The sequence below is a fragment of the Phodopus roborovskii genome, unplaced genomic scaffold, assembly GCF_943737965.1.
Source record: "Phodopus roborovskii unplaced genomic scaffold, PHOROB, whole genome shotgun sequence".
Taxonomy (NCBI): Eukaryota; Metazoa; Chordata; class Mammalia; order Rodentia; family Cricetidae; genus Phodopus; species Phodopus roborovskii.
The window spans coordinates 20,911,363-20,929,092 of NW_026125391.1; the positions used below are offsets into that span (position 1 = coordinate 20,911,363).

General features: G+C 44.2%; 1 protein-coding gene across 1 annotated transcript in view; it reads left to right on the forward strand.

The window, feature by feature from the left end:
* Slc3a1 (solute carrier family 3 member 1) overlaps positions 1-17,730 on the forward strand; it is a 35,391-nt gene that overhangs the window by 1,015 nt on the left and 16,646 nt on the right. The window contains exons 2-5 of the mRNA XM_051175199.1: positions 3,927-4,106; positions 4,201-4,355; positions 6,928-7,053; positions 16,257-16,376. Coding sequence (XP_051031156.1) covers positions 3,927-4,106; positions 4,201-4,355; positions 6,928-7,053; positions 16,257-16,376 — 581 coding nt within the window. The remainder of the gene's footprint in view (positions 1-3,926; positions 4,107-4,200; positions 4,356-6,927; positions 7,054-16,256; positions 16,377-17,730) is intronic.

Here is a 17,730-nt window from a genome sequence, read left to right on the forward strand (position 1 = left end):
TAACCTAATGTTTCACATGTAATTTTGTATCCGTATAATTGAATGTTTCTTTAGGCCATATTAAGGCTGAAACTGTGCCAGACAGTGGGAATAAACTGGATTGGTTAGTAGAGTCAAAGTCAAATGGTTAGGATAGCCTGTCATACCAACATACCAGCCCTGAACTATTTTTTTTTTTTTTTTTTTTTTTTTTTTGGTACTTTCTTAGCACTCTCTCCAGTTTGTCCCCTCCCTCCCTGCCTCTTTCCCCACACCCTCAGTGCTCAATGCTGGGTATGAACCCCAATGTTTTGCCCTGAGAGGCAAGCTTTCTACCAGTGACCTATTTCAGCAGCATTTTCTATCTGTCTGTCTGTCTGTCTGTCTATCCATCATTATCATCATCATCATTATTGAGACAGGGTTTCTCTGTGTAACAGTCCTGGCTGTCCTGGAACTCACTCTGTAGACCAGGCTGGCCTCACACTCACAGAGATCTGCCTGCCTCTGCATTCCAAATACTGGGATTAAAGGCGTGTTTGGTCACTATTTGGAGAATAGTGTATCTGCCCTCAAAGGTGCAGCTCTGAGCCACTGCCTTCTTTTAGCCTTTCGCTTACTCTTTTATCATTCCACCGGCACCTTGACCGCGATGGCCACCGAGTGTTGGCGCAGAAGCAGGAACACACTTCCTATCTCCTGGCCCCTCCTTCCGTATCACTCCTAGGTGGTTCCCAAGTTCCCACAAACAAGGACTTTCTAGTCAGCTCTTGTGTGTTCACTTCTGCCTTTTCCTTGGGGGAGCAGCCGCTTCCTGTTACCCAGTAGGTACTGGTCCCTGAGGTCAAGAATCCTGTTATTCTGAGGAAACCACCCTGGGATCGGCTTTTGTGGCTGTCTTTTATCTCCTGAAGTGTGGGTCTGGGACCCCCGGTCCCTTGGTGTCTCTCTATCCCCTAGTTTTCCTCTCTCCCTTCCTTGTGCTGGAGCATGCACTCTGCCCTCCCCACCCCCCACTTCTGTGTACTCAGCCCTGTGCTTGCTTCTGGTTTAAATGGAAGCATTTCTGTTGCCTGTTGATACTCTGAAATGTGACAGCCACCTGTGAAGGCAACGCAAATAGGCAGCCTGCTGGAGCCGAACTGTTGCTGGAGTCAGCCCGGGCAGCCCTAATACTCCCAGCTCAGGACAGTTAAAGAGTGGTAGAGGAATGCAGAAGAGACTGATTCAATAGGCCAGGCCAGAAGAAGTTTAGTTCCTGAATAGAAGGCAAGGGGTATGCTTGGCTAAGCAGTGCTGGCTAAAGGCGTGATCCCATCTGCAACTGACTCATTCATTCTACAGCTCCATTATCCTTCCTGGTGTTCCAGCAAATGCTCAGAGCTATAAAAGAACTCTCTCCCCAGGAGACAAGCTCCTCCTCTGGCTGCACCAGGCTTCAGGCTTTTCCTTTTCCCAGCACAAGATTTCGGGGGGGGGGGGGGGGCTTGGGAGGGGGAAGTGAATTCTAATTCCTTAGGGATCGTTGTTTCTGTAGTCTGATAACCAAAGGGTATCTCTAGAGTGTCTTCACTTCTGCCGGGGCTTCGGGGACTCTGTGCTTTGGTCTCCTCTACCTCCTGCTTACTTAGTGTGGCCTCTGCCATGCTTCAGGAAGATTCACAGGAAACATAGAAAACTACCTGCTCAAGTCTCCACACCTGCATTTAAGACCATGAACTAGAAGCCACAACAACTAGTCTTCTCAGCTTAACTTCCATAGGCCTCGCCTGACAAGCCTAGTCTCTCTTGTGCCTTCCTATAGAAGTGAACAAGGCCCTCAAACCAGTACTCTAAAGACAGCCCAAGAGACGAACATGAAGCCTGGCAAATACTGGCACAGACCTGTCTTCTATCTGTTGTATTTTTGCCCAATCCCTCTTCTCCATGGAACAGGTCTCACTGTTTGCTCAGTTATTTACTCATTTATTATGCTGAATCCCAGACATAACCTGTACCACCCTAGCCCATGACTTTCCCCATCAGTTCCTCTGCCCAAGACGGTCAGGGCTAACATCCTGGTCCATAAAGCACCTTGCTCATCTCTTCTCCAGGCCTGCATTATCCCATTCCAGCTACTTTACGTTGCTATAGTGTCACTGTTCCAGTTCTTTCTTCTCAAGGTGAAATTGATTTTACTATTATGTTTTATTTAATCCAATATATTTTCTATATCACCATATCAGCATATAATATTATTGACGTATTTTAAGTTCTTTCTTTTTGTACCATGTCTTAAACATCTGGTGTGTGCCTTTTCCTCCCTCCAGCATACCTCAACCCAGATGAGCTACACTGTAACTGCTCAATATCCACATGTGACAAATTGCTTTGGTATGGGCTAGGGCTCTCTGGACTATCTGGGATCAGATGTTACTTAGTTGTTAGCACCTAGCTTAACACCTGTTGGAAACCACCTTCAGTCTTGTTTTAAAGATGAATGAAGGGCTGTAGCTCAGTTACAGAGTTCTGGCTTAGATCTGGGTTTGGTCTCCGTCACTGCATAACTAGGCCTGACACTACATACTTGTATGTAATCCCAGCACTGTGTGTACTGAGCATGCTTGTGGTGTGTATGTGGGTGATACCAGTTTTAGAGGCAGGAAGATCAGAAGTTTAAGATTATCCTGGGCTACGTAGTAAGTTTGAAGCCAGCCTGGGTTACTTGAGACCCTGTCTCAAATGAGTGAGTGTCTCTGTGTGTGTATGTGTGTGGCATATTATACATTTTAAATTATATATTTGTTTTAAAGGTAAAAAGTTATACTAGAAGATTGATGTTATTCATAGGACTAGACTGCTGTCTGAATTTTACTCAGATTCAATAAAATTGCTAATATTTTGGTCTTTGTTATAAAAATTTTATTTTAGACATTCTGTTTTATTTTTTAAAACTTTATTTTATGTATAGCAATACAGTTTACATATTAAATAACACTAATAAAATTATTTGATATAGTTTTAAACAGTAGAAAATGGGGGAAGGGGAGGATTTTCAGCTTATAAAATCCCTTCCCCAAGATGGGCAGTTGTGGTGCACACCTTTAATCCCAGCACTTGGGAGGCAGAGGCAGGGGGATCTCTGTGAGTTTGAGGCCAGCCTGGCCTACAGAGGGAGTGCCAGCAGAGTCTCCAAAGCTACACAGGAAAACCTTGTCTCTAACCCACCCCCAGAAAAAAATTCCTTCCCCAAAAACAAACTTTTTACTTTTCCTAAGTGGGTCATTTAGACATGTGTGTTTAGTGAGTAATCATGTCTAACTTCTATCTGGATGTTTGTGTTTAGTGAGTAATCATGTCTAACTTCTATCTGGATGTTTGTGTTTAGTGACTAATCATGTCTAACTTCTATCTGGATGTTTAGATGGTATAAGTGTGGGTACGATCTAAAATTTAGAAAGTGGCAGCACCCACCTTTAGTCCTAACCCCAGCTCTCAGGAAGCAGAAGCAGATGGATGGATCTCTCTATGAGTTCAAGGCTAGCCTGGTCTACATAGAGAATTCCAGTCCAGCCAGGGCTACACAATGAGACCCTGTATCAAACAAAAGAGGAGGAGGAGAAGGAAAGAAATAAGGAAGGAAGAAAGGGAGGGAAAAATGGAGGGAGGGAGGGAAGAGTAGACGAAAAAAAGGCAAAGGACACATGAAAGAATAGCTAAAGCTACTTGTTTTTCTAGTTTCAATTCTATTATCCTCTTTCCTTTTTTCAACTCTCTGAGTATTGAAAATAGCAAGAATCTTTTCACTGTGTTATTCCTTTGGTGCAGTGGTTGTGAGAAGTAGGCTTCTTTTCTGATGCTACTGACCATTAGATATTTTTTTTTTTAATCTCCCCCTTATTTTACTATGAATGCTTCAAATGGAAAACCAAAGCCACGTTTGCTCACACCCTCGACTTTTTCCTCAGGCATCCAAGAGAAGCTGGACTACATCGCTGCTTTACACGTAAAGACTATTTGGATCAGTTCTTTTTATAAATCGTCTCTGAAAGACTTCAGATATGGCGTTGAGGACTTCCAAGATATTGATCCTATTTTTGGAACAATGAAAGATTTTGAGAATCTGGTCGCAGCCATACATGACAAAGGTAAAGTGTGGGGGAATGGGAACCCATCTTACCCTTGATTGTCGTTCTTCTCATACAGTCTCTCCCTAACGTTTGAAATGCTTTTACTCTTTAGGTTTAAAGTTAATAATTGACTTCATACCAAACCACACCAGTGACAAACATCCTTGGTTTCAATCCAGTAGGACGCGGAGCGGGAAATACACTGATTACTATATCTGGCATAACTGCACCCATGAAAACGGTGTAACCATTCCTCCCAATAACTGGGTAAGGACAGCCGATGAGCAGATAGAAACTGGGCAGCTCTAAACTAACTGAGCACGAGGTGTGTGGGGCCCTTTAAGGAAAAGCATTGAAGGATGCAGTTTAGAAATAGAAGACGTTTCCAAATGCTGCTGTTAGGTTTCTGACTTCATTGCTGAGCTGATGTTTCCTGGTCAGTGGTACTCTTATCACCAGCATCCTCTTCCCTTTTGCCTTCATGGTACTCTCATCCTGCATCCTCTTCCCTTTTGCCTTCATGGTACTCTCATCCTGCATCCTCTTCCCTTTTGCCTTCATGGTACTCTCATCCTGCATCCTCTTCCCTTTTGCCTTCATGGTACTCTCATCCACCATCCTCTTCCCTTTTGCCTTCATGGTACTCTCATCCACCATCCTCTTCCCTTTTGCCTTCACTTCCCAGCATAGAATCTGGGGCTCCTGGATGGAGATAGGGAAATAGCAGTCATTTTTTTTTCTACATATATTTCTACTTTTACTGCTCTGCAGGGCTCTTTATCTCTTTGATTTTTTGACCCCCCTGCTGGACCACATCACAAGCAAACACGGTCATCACTTTCTCCTTTCCTGAGCCTCTGGACATAACCTATTGTCATCATCGCCACCTGAGCCGTTACCTTGTCTTCAGAGGTTGACTGAGTCCGGGTGACCAGCATGGTCTCACTGTCCTCCAACTCCCTTCTGCCTCCTTGCCACCTTAGCACTCTTAGCAGCAAATGTCACTCAGAAAGCACAGAAGCCATCATTCTTCCTGCTTGCTCCTGCAAGAAACCAGAGACCTTTCTGTCTAGGTAGCCAAATTTAGCAAATAAAAGCCTCAAACATGTATGTAAACCTGAGTTTGAGGGGAGGTAGTGGCACATGCCCTTCATTCCTCAGGAGGCAGAGCAGGGAGATCTCTGTGAGTTTGAGGCCAGCCTGATCTACAGAGTGAGTTCTAGGACACACAAAGGCTACATAAAGAAACCCTGTCTCAAAAACAAACAAACAAACAAACAAACAAACAAAAACCCAAAAATAAACAAAAACAAAAAAACAAAATAAATTTAAAACTGAGTTTTATTTTAGATTAAGTAGTGAATAACTTTTAGTGTAAAATATTTATAGATCAGGTTCTAGATCTACATGTTCAACAGAAAAGTGAAAAAGATTGCAAAGGGACTGAATTCTCTATGGACCATTAGCTGACCATTATTCCTGAAAATACAGTAGCACAGCTACAACTTAATGCTCACATTGTGTTAGGTGGTAAGATTAATACAGAGATCCCATGAAATATAAAAGACGATGTGTGAGAATTGTATATAAATTCCTCATTTTTACACCAGACTTGATTGAGCACCTGCTGATCTGATGTCTGACAGGGTCCTGGAACCAACCTTTCTGGTGAGTCTGCGGTCAGGCTCTAGTAGGATAGAGTCTATGTGCTGTCCCTGGAAGTCAGGTGTGCCAGGCATTCTATAGTGCAGCAGGTGAGCCGTCTCGTCTTAGGCACAATTTTCCCTCTCAGGCCTTTTTCTCTCTCTCTTGCTTTCTTCCTAGTCATTTATTCTCGATTCTCTTGCCTCACTGGAGTACCACACCTTCTTATCCTGATCTTCTCTGATGGTCCTTAAACACTAACTTTCAACCTAAACACACTCAGAGTTTGCGTGCTTCATAAGTAATTGTGTGGCCTCTCTGTAGCTACCCATTATGCAGCTGTTTTGCAGTTGCTCTTTATCCAGACATGAACAAAAGGCCTGAGATGATACAGTCCAAAAAACTCTCAGGTAAAGTTGAATTGAGGCAGATTGACCAGAGATTTGAGGGACAAACCAGAGACTCTCAATATGTGGTCCTTCTAGAAAGAAGATACTAGTCATACCATCAAACACAACTGAGTGCTGGTGCCTGAAGTCACCAGACTTTTATTCCAAATGACTAGGAAAGTTTTAAGTGACTGTATCTAATACAAACTCTTTGGGGAGTCATTTTACATCTCTGGCTTCATGTCCCATGACTAATATAGGCCATCTTTCTCCACAATCTGCTTCACATTCAGGAGTTTTGGGCCGTAGCAGCAGATTCAAGGAAATATGTTAGGAATGCTGTCCCTTAAGTTGATCTTGTCCTGGACTTGAGAGCATTAGCTGGAGTTGTGGTCATTAAGAATGGGTGTCTACTTGACAAGTATTTCATAACTACTTCTGTGGGTTCTCCCTGGAAAGACAACTCCTAGGAGCAGGGATGGCAAGGTCACATCTTTGTGGAGAAGCCAGTGTAGGAATGAGTGAGGTAGCCAGGCGTTGGCGGCTCACACCTTTAATCCCAGCACTCAGGAGGCAGAGGCAGGCGGATCTCTGTGAGTTCAAGGCCAGCCTGGTCTACAGAGCAAGTTCCAGGATAGCCTCCAAAGCCACACAGAGAAACCCTGTCTCAAAAAAAAAAAAAAAAAAAAAAAAAAAAAAAAAAAAAAAAAAAGAAAGAAAAAAAAAAAAAAAAAAAAAAAAAAAAAAAAAAAAAAAGAAAGAAAGGAATGCGTGCGGTAACATGTCTTCTTTTCCCTGTTTGCTAGCTGAGTGTGTATGGGAACTCCAGTTGGCATTTTGATGAAGTACGAAAGCAATGTTATTTCCACCAGTTTTTGAAAGAGCAACCAGATTTAAACTTCCGAAATCCTGCTGTTCAAGAGGAAATAAAGGTGAGTATGGACACCCACATGGTAGGAGCCTAAGTGAGTGTGGACCCCAAACAGACTTCCCCACTGGTGAGGAACTAAGTGGTTATTTGAAACACTCCATGTTGACTGAACATCTATCTATATAGGCAAAATCAAGGTGTGTCATTAAATTATCCGGTTAAGGTGTCAAATACAAATGAAAATATTGACATGTGTTGGTGGCTCCTTTCTACATCTAAACCATAATAATGTAAATAACAAGGGGACAAGGAGGGGGAGGCTAAGCTGGAGGTGATCTTTGGCCTGAGGCAAATGGCTGGTGTGTTGGTGGGGGGGTGGGGAGTTGGGGAGGTTGGGGGAGGGGGTGTTGTGAACACAGGGTGTGGGGGCTGGCTGGTTCCCACATGTGCAGTGGCCCTCTGGGTGAATTGTGGGGCTTTTCCTGGTCTCAGATCCTCAACCTATGAAACACAGTTGGTATCGATATTGTGTTTGTTCACAAGATGGGTGAGATAATACATGCTTAACACTTCTGTGTTTGCTCGGTAAATACTGGCGTATTTCTCGTTCTGTTCCAGGCCCTGTCCTGAGCATTGAGAATTTGACAGGGGAGTGGGGAGAATGGGGAAGGGGGGAGCCCATCCCTCGGCCAGTCTCTGGAACACCAAGGGCACAATGACATCAATGCATACGTGACCCTTCAAATGGTACTGATTAGGAAAGGCAGAGAGAGAGCTTGCTCTTCCAAAGAAGGGGGACCCTTGGGATAGATGCTGCTGAGATGAGAAATGGAGCCTAGGGAACGAGAGTTTCAGGCAAGTGTGTGTGAGTGTGTGTACATGCAAAAACCTCAAGTTCAATTTTAAATTTTAGATAACGAAAAATGCAATTTGGGGGATATGTCTACTAAAAAAAAACCATATAATCTGTTGTCTGCTTGAAATTAAAATGTAACGTGGTGTCCTGAGTGTTAACTTGTGATCTGGCAAGACTGAAGGGTGAGAGGCACTGAGCCAGAAGTAAGAGGTGGGGGCTAGTCAGATCGGCAAGGCACATGCTGCGTCACTGAAGGTCCCTCTGTGGCTCTGGGATGGGAAGGCTCCTGTGACCACCTCATCGGACTCCCACCAGAGTGATCCTAATTCCCACTCTTGATATTGCTGTGGGTGGAGTGGGTGGAAATTGAGGAAAGTTGGGTAGTGCTGGGGGAAGCAGGGAGGGAGGAAACAGGACAGGTTAGAGAACTGTAGGCAACTCTAGTAGAAAATCAACTGTCCATAAAAGCTTGGCTTTATTTCTGGACCCTTAATTCTGTCCTATCCTTCTATGTATCATTTTCTGTGACAGAACCACTGTTTGGTTACGGTAGCTTTGTAGTAAGTTGTGAAATCAACAAGTGTGAGTCTGCCAGGCATGGTGATGCTCCGCCTTTAGTCCTAGCACTCAGGAGGCAGAGGCAGGAGGATCTCTGTGAATTCGAAGTCAGCCTGGTCTACACAGTGAATTCCAGGACAGCTAGGGCTACAAAGTGAGACCCTGTCTGATAAACAAACGAGAACAAGCATTAAGTTCAACTTTGTTTTAGATATTGTGTCCTTTGCTTTTCCATATGAATTTTTATAGCAGCATCTCAATTGTGCAAAGAAGCTTGCTGGCATGTTAATAAAAACTACACCAAGCCTGTAGCACATTTTGAGAAATACTGACACCTTCATGTTAAACCTTCCAATCTATGAACATGGTTGCCTTTCCATTGGTTTAAGTGCCCTCCAGTTTCTTCCTATAATGTTTTATAGTTTCAGAAAAATGTTCTGACTTTGTTCCCCCCACTTCCTCCCTTCCACTCTGCCTTTCTTGCTTTACATTTCTTTTCTTTCTTCATTTCTTTCTAGTTTTTCTCATTCTACACAAGTCCTTTATCACTGAGGTACACCCCTACCCCAAGCCTTCTGCATTCCCTTTAGGTATTTATTCCTGTGGCTCAAGAACATTTTTATGTGTGTGAGGTCTTGATGAATTGCTTAGGAATCAGTTCTAGAAGCAGGCATCCTGAGTCAAGGCACTTTTATTTCAGTGAGGTTAGGAGGCCTTAGTTGCAGTCAGCAGTCTAAGGCTTAGGTTTAACCTTGGTATTAATAAACTCTCTTCCATTACCAAAGTTCACTGATATATAGATACCCGTACTTATTAGTCACTTACTATATGACAAGTAATTTACCAAGCTCTGTTGATGCTCTTAAGGTATCATAGAGAAGGTGATGTTTCTTGGGAGACACAGAGTAGGATTCAAACCTACATTTGGGGGGTGGAGTTCACCATCCAGACCACATCCTACCACCATGTTGAGTTGAGACATACCATTTCTCTCTCTGCTTCTCTTTCCTTGCAGTTTTCAGTTAGAAATTTATAAATATGTCAAGCATTCAGTTGAATGGGTAGTGGATTCTTCAGGCCCTTGTAGTGATAGAGATGGATTGCCTGGAGATATTTAAAGTGTTGCATATTTTGGCCCAATGTACTGGTAGATACATTAATGATTCTTTGACCAACTTGGCTGTTCTCTTGCAAACATCCAGATGGTGGGATCTGAGAATAGAATTCTCACTAGTAGAATGGAAGTCCCCTGTCTCGGCCATTGCTACCTTACCCAGAAGTTAAACATTATTTGGAAGGTGAGCCAAGATCCACTATTAGGAGTAAATAAGAAATGCTGAGAGGCTGAGATGAGGGAGGCTCCTGGCTCGGACCTTTCTCAGAGGGCTCTTCCGACAGCCTCCTGCTCCCCCTACCTGCACCGCTTATCTGCATGGCTGAGCTGAACCGGTTAATCATTTGCAGCTTAGATAGTTGGCAATGAGGAGGTATCTGGTAACAACTTGAACTTCTGGAGCCTGAACCTTCTCCCCTGGCTGCCATCAGCTTTCAGCTACTGCCACCATAGCGGACTTGTACACAGGGGAGGGCTCTTCCATCTGGTCTCTTCCCTTCCGGTGTCTGCCGGGAACTCACCGTCTGAGTTCTTTCCCCCTGGAGAAGTCAGAAGACCCAAGAGGCGCTGGTGACTTAGATAGTAGTATTTTGTACACTTCCAGCCTCTCTGGTTTCTACTTACGTTCCAAATCAATCCCCTCCCCCTTTTTGATAGATGAGGAACCAGCACAGGGTCCAGAGACCCGGTGGGATAACCAGGACATTCAGCAAGAGACTCCTGGTCGTTTAGCCTCTGTCCGAGTTCAGATTGATCTTGACACATGATATGGGAAGGCTGAGCTCCAGAGCAGCTGCGGGTGGGGGGAGTTGTGGGGTGTGTGGAAAGGTGTAAATGGCTCTCAGCTGGAGATGAGAAGCCAAGAGGCACTCCCAACTAGAACCTAGAGCTAAATATGGACTCTGCTCTGCCCTTAGCGAGCATGGGACTGCTGGAGACAGACACCACAATTCAAAATACAGTTCACTCACTACCTGCTTTAATGCCAGCCCCGGGGCTTATCAATAATGATTTCATAATATTGCACTCTTGTGCGCATTCTCCTTATGCGCTGATCTGGTGGTGTGTGTGATGTGTGGGCTGTGGGCTAGGAGATGGTGGTCTCCTCTGGTAGTGTATGTATGATGTGTGGGCCGGGCTAGGAGAAGCTGTTTGGAAGAAAGACAAGTGCTGTATAGCTGTCAAGGAGTTGTAATGTAGAGGAGAGGTAGGCAGCAGAAGAGAAACCACAGCAAAGCGTGCTGACATTCATGGAGGAAGAAGGTGGGCAGGCAGATACCCAAGCTGTCCAGAGGTTGGAGCAGGTAAGGTTGAGGCCAGAAGTTTCAAGCAGGCAGTGAGCTCAGTGGTTGGGTTGGAATAGGCCACATGAAGAGGCAGTTGGGCGTGGGGGGCTGGGGAGGAGTTGGTTCAAGCAGAGGGAAAGCACGAATCATGTACTTTTGGGGTGTTGGCAGTTAACTTTCATGGCTAGAATGTGATGTACATGGAAGGACATGTACTCAATGAGTGTCCCAGGGATCAAGTTATGAGCAACCCCAAACGTCCTGGCAAGCCCCGGAGTCTAAATTTCAGATAGGGAAATGGTTCTGGTTTGCATTTTTAATCAGTCTGGTTTTAGAGACAGGATGGGAGGAGAGAAACTTTGGAGGCCGAATTCAAAGTGCAATCCCCTGGAAAGGAAAGGAATTCCAGTTGCTTTGGGCCTGCAAAGGGAGATGGAGGTGGCCAGAGAACTCACCGGGATTTCAAGAGGAGTGTAGTAGGACCCAGGTTGCAGACTGGTACCCTGGGTTGGGAGGGGGTTGCTCCCATGCTCTGAAATGGAAGATGAAAAGGGAGATGCTGTGTCGGGTCTGCACATCAGAGCTCTCTGGGAGACAACCAAGTGTCCATTGAATGCTTAGATTTCTCAGGACACGGGCGTCAGGGAAAGGTGTGTTCCAGTGATAAAGATGTAGGATTTGTTGACAAATTCATTGACAGGTAACAGTTACAGAAGCAGGCCAGCTGGGAAGAACAAGGGAGCAAATTGTTTGAACTTGGGAGTAAGGCCTAGATGTGGGCAGACCCTCCGATTAAAAAGAAAAAATAAGCTGGGTGGTGGCAATGCACGGCTTTAGTCCCTTAACTTGGGGGGGGGGCATAGGCAGGCAGATCTCTGTGAGTTTGAAGCCAGCCTGGTCTACAGAGCGAGTTCTAGGACAGCCAAGGCTGCACAGAAGCCCTGTCTTGAAAGACAAAACAAAAATCAAACAAACAAATGAAAAACAGAGGGCACTGGTGAGATGTCTCAGCAGGTAGGAGTGCTCGACAGGAAAGTTTAAATGTCAGGGATGGAGCCAGCTTGGCAGGGAAGGGGTGCACTGGGCTGGCTCCAATCTCAGCTCTGTCACTCACTGAGCTTATGACCTTGGCCCAGGCATTCTTTCTCCCCCACCTGTTGCTCATTCATAGAATAGGAGCCGTAATGGTGCCCTTGCTCATGGGATTTGAAGGTAAAATGAGTTCATCTCTGAAAAGCATTTAGAAGAGTGGTACCGTGTGTGTGTGTGTGTGTGTGTGTGTGTGTGTGTGTGATCTTTTAAGATAGTCAATAAAGGGATATTGTCGGAAATAAATGATCAATCACAGCAAAAGATCTGTAGAAGGAGCCACAAACCAAGTGAGGTTTTAAGAGCACTGGCTGTTCTTCCAGAGGACCAGGGTTCAATTCCCAATACCCACGTGGCAGCTCACAATGGTCTCTAACTCCAGTTCCAGGGGATCTAACACTTTCACACAGACACACCAAGCACCAATGGACATAAAATAAATACATTTTAAAAAAGAGCTGAGTGGACATTGGTCACCAGTGTTCACACTGCAAGGAGGTTGAGGTTGAGTGTACAGATGTGTAGACATGTGCAGATGGGGGATGTACAGGCAGATGCAAATGGGCTGATAGGAACATTCCCATTTGTTCTCCCAGAGCTGCTGAAAGGCAGGGGTTCGTCTAGCACTGGAGAAGGTTCAGCGAGGTCCTATAGAGGCTGCGGGACAGGTGTCTGGACACAAATAAGTCCAGGTTCTGCCTCCCTCCACCATAGTCATCCCCATTTTCTTGTTCCCTGAGGACTCAGCCAAGATTTTCCCTGTATTTCTGGGGAGCCATAGGAAGCTTTTCTCTCTCTTACCTGTAACTGTTTTTCCTGTACTTGTGAGAATTTCTACTTCTACTTCATCATCCCTTCCTGAGATATTCCTGAGGCTAATGTCATTTCAAGGGTGATGTTGGAGGTCCTTCTGTGGGCTGCATATATGTGTTGCTTTTATTGGTTGATGGATATAGCTGTTTCAGCCATTGGCCAAGCAGAATATATCTAGGTGGGAATTCCAGAGAGAGAGAGAGAGAGAGAGAGAGAGAGAGAGAGAGAGAGAGAGAGAGAATAAAGACAGGGTCAAGGAGATATCATGTAGCCACTGGGGAAGCAAGATGCCAGGGCAGCATCACTGGTAAGCTACAACCATGTGGTGATACACAGATTAATAGAGATGGGCTACTATTTTAAGAGAGAGCTAACCAGTAAGAAGCCTAAGCCCTTGGGCAAACAACTGAAACTGATATTAAGCCTCAGTGTGGTTATTTCATAAAAGACTGAGAAGACTTGGTGGGCAGAGAGAAACCAGTCCAGTTCTGGACTAGACGAAAATGTCCCCTCTACATAAGGGAACATGTTATGTGTCATCACATAGAAGAGCAGAGCCACAGGGCTGGAGAGATGGCTCAGTGGTTAAGAGCACTGGCTGCTATTCTAGAGGTCCTGAGTCCAATTCCCAGAACCCACACAGGAGCTCACAACTGTCTGTTACCATAGGTTCCATGGGATCTGATGCCTTTTTCTGCTGTGTAGACATATATACAGACAAAACACATACGCATAAAACATGTAAATAAATATTTTTTTAAAAAGCATGGCCACCGTGTTTCCTAATCTGACTATTTAAGTAAATGGTCCCCTTTATTTCAGCCATCTTAAAAGAAAAAAGAAAAGCCCTTCAATGTTAGCTAGGTGAACGTAGTGAGTTCTAGGTAAGCCTGGAATACAGAGTGAGGACCAGTCTCCCAAACCAACCAGCCAACCCACCCACTGTGAAACACATAAGCAGACTCGCCCACCTCGGCCAGCCCCCTTGGTCTGGATGTCATGAATGTTGACTAGATTGCTCATGGTGGCAGTGTCTTAGAAGAGAAAAGATGCCCAGTGGAAAATCAGGACAGTGTGGTATCACAATAGCTAAGAGTCAAGGGCACAGTGTACTGTCCCCAGAGTCCTCGAGTCTGGATCACCTGTCCAGGCGTAGCCGACACTGTGCCCGTTTTCATATCCAGTACCCTGGAGAGCTTAACTGAATCGAGAGGAAGTTAAGGATTAAACTCTGGAGCCATCTTCTCTCATCTAGTCGAGAGAATAAGTAACGTGCAGGAAATGCTTCTTAAGACCTCACTTTGGGTTATACGGTTAAAGCTTCAGCTTTTAAAACGTCTCATCAGGACTGGGTGTGTGGCTCAGTGGCTGTGAGCACTTTCCTAACAGCCCCGGAGTCCTGGCACTTCAAACAAACACATTCAAAACTATTTCATGAAGCAGGGACACGAAGTATGATACTTACAGGGGTTCCAGGGCACTCAGTTCTCATTTTTTAAAAAGATATTTTATTTGTTCTCATGTCTCTGTGTGGGTAAGTGCACTGGAGGGCAGGTGACCTTGGAGGCCAAGAGGCATCAGAGGCCCTTGGAGATGGAGTTGCAGACAGTTGTGACAGCCCTGGCATGGGCGCTGGGAACCAACTCAGCTCCTCGACAAGAGTAGTGTGTGCTCATAACTGCCAAGCCATCTCTTCTGCCCACATTTTTCGCTCTTTGGTGGAGGTTAATATTTAGCCATGTGGAGGTTGTGAAGAAAATGAGGAGCTCATGGGGAAAGTAAGTAGCTGTATTCTAGAAAAAAAATCAACACTTACATGTTTAATGTTTACAGTAGCATGCAGGATAATGATCACCCGCACCTTGTCAGAAGTTGCTTGGGTGATTTATGGGTTTTGTGCTCTGACTTGACTAGTGTTCATGTTTGCAAGACAAAGAACATGTGGGACTGAACCTAGGTGAGGTGGCATCTGATGCTTGTAAAAGTTGGGGGCTTCTCAGTGTCTGTAAAAGAGAGGAGAGTGTCCAGGGCCACAGTGCAGCACTATCTAGTGAGGTGGTCCAGAACCTTCAGAGAGCCCGTCCCACAAACCAGGGACCTTCTTGTGCCCAGCAGGTGTGTATGGTGTCTCGATGTTGAGTTCCTCAACCCAGGCACTGGCTAATCAATGACCCCCCCAGCTCTTCTGGGCATTCTCCTCTTCTGTAGACTCCATGAAGCCTGAGCACACATGGATCCGCTTTGATGTTTTGACTTCTCACACCCAAAGAAGCGTTGTCCACGTTTGCCATCATTGTCCATCCTGTCACACCATCTTTGAGCCAGTCTGCCTTTGCTCTCTATGGATTTGCCTATTGTGGATATTTTATTTATTATTTTGAGTTTTTTGAGACAGGGTTTCTCTGTCTCTTTGGAGCCTGCCCTCAGATGCACAAAGATCTACTTGCCTCTCTCTGCCTACCGAGTGCTGGGATTTAAAGGCGTGTGCCACCACTGCCCAGCTAATAATTGTTTGTTTGTTTGTTTGTTTATGGTGTGTGTGTGTGTGTGTGTGTGTGTGTTTTCAGAGGACAGAAGAGGGTACCAGATGAATCTCCTAGAACTGGAGCTACAGATGGTTGTGAGCTGCTATGTGGGTGTTAGGAATCAAACCTGGGTCCTCTGGAAGAGCAGTCAATTCTCTTAACCACGGAGCCATGTCTCCAGCCCCATGGACATTTTATGTAGAGAAATTATTCAATATTTATTCCTTGTCTTTAGCAAAATTCTTTCAAGATTCAGGTATGTCCCAGCATGCATCAGTACTTCCTTCTAATCTATGAACAGGTAATATTCATCATATGGATGGATTTACCATCAGGGATAGTTTCAACTTAAGCCCTGATACCGTGAACATTCAAGTTTGCTTTTCATTTTAAATTTTCATTTCTTTTGGGTATGTATCTAGGTGTGGAATTGCTAGTTTAAGTCAACTTTATGTTTAGTTTTTAAATCAAATCACAGCATTTTCTGCTTGAAATCTTCCAGAACTTTCTACCTATCTTTCCCAGTTCCAACTTTTTGACATTGCCTGAAAAGCTAAATAGACATGACAAGTCCAACTTTTGCTCCTGCCCCTCTTGTCTATACACCCTTGGGTATGTTATCCAAATTTTAAAAATTATTATTTATGTATTTATTTTGATTTTTTTAAAAGACAGGATTTCTCTGTGTAGCCCTGGCTGTCCTGGAACTCACTCTGTAGACCAGACTGGCCTTGAACTCACAGAGATCCGCCTGTCTCTGCCTCCTGAGTGCTGGGTTTTTTTTAATTGCCCAGGGAACCTGATTTCATTTCCATAGGTGTTCTCTGCCTGGGATGCTTTTTCCCCAAACCCAGCATCTGGTACTGAGAGAACCAGTTATGGAATGAGAGTGAAGTTGTATGTGTGATAAATGTTTTACATGTGGGAACCATTTTGATGGTCACCCATACACAGAGCCTCTGTTAATGTTCTGGCTAGAGTTTGTGGTTGATGTAACCAAGCGCTTTTCTTCTCCGTGTCCAGGAAATAATCCAGTTCTGGCTCTCGAAGGGTGTTGATGGCTTTAGTTTCGATGCGGTTAAATTTCTTCTGGAAGCGAAGGACCTGAGAAACGAAATCCAAGTAAATGCATCCCAAATTCCGGTAAAGTGTTATTTTTAAACTTTTTTTTCTTTGCCTCATCTGAAAACATTATTGAATGTTTCAGTTTTTTAAAATTTACGACATTTTAAAAAGTATGCATATATGTGTATTTGTGTGTGGGTGTGTGCATGTGAGCGCAGGCACCCACAAAAGCTAGAGAAGGGTGTTGGGTTGCCCTGGGGGATCACTAGGTGGGCGCTAAGAACTAAGCATGTCCTCCACAAGAGTGGTGAACAGTCTTCCCGTGAGCTGTCCCTCCAGTTCCATGTCTTTTGTCCCAGTCCAAGATTCCAGTTACAAAGATGAGCCATTCCTGCCTACAGGAAGAACTTTCTAATCCGTGCACCTGATGGCTTTTTCCACCTGTTCTTTACAGAGCAAGGATTGCTTGAGAATCCTTCCTCAGTGAGGGTTCTGGGGACACAACATGGATTAACAGGTCTACTGATCAAAGGATCCTTTGCTCACTGAGAGTTTTGTTTTTCTTCATTTTACTCAGACTCAAAGGTAGAGGCCTCAATTTCCTGGGACTTTCCTATTGATCAAGGTCACTCACAGCCGGAACAGAAGGGAATTAGCACTGAATGTTTCGTCTAAATCTCTCAACTTTTGAATGAGAGAGGCTTCATGATGTCCATTTAGTAAGACTTAGGATTCAGGATTACAGGGGTTGCCAATAGAATCCCAAATGAAATCTACCTCATTACAGAACTTGGGCTCTTTGGGGCTCTACACTATTGATTTTCACCTCAACCCCACACCATGACATATGGAGTTCACATGCTACCTTAGTCCTCTGGTTGACCATTCTTGTATAGTCACCCTAGTTTTTATGACCAAGTAGACAGCAATTCCAACACATACTACAAAATATTGGAGTGTCATGTATTACAGGATAGAATGTTATATGAACCAAATAAGTAAATCACAACAACGTGCAGCAGTCTAGATGAATTTTAGCAATACTTTGTGTGGTTGAAAAAAATCTAAAATTTATATATAGTATGATGCTGTTAATGAAGATAATTATGTAAAATGAATTGCACATGGATATTTTGTTATAAAGCTTCTACCTTTTGTCCTGAGCTAATTTATGCGATGTTATCACTTCATTAAGCAAACCAGTTGACTACTTACCTAACTCCTCACATATCTACCTAACAACTCCTATGTATTTAATTACTTATCTTTTTACCTACTCACCTACTTACCTAATTAACTACTTACTAACTACTCACCTACCTAGTTAACTATTTACCTTCTTACCTAACTACTCACAACCTATCTAACTACTCATCTACTTCCTTAATTAACTACTTACCTAACTACTCACCTACCTACCTAATTAACTACT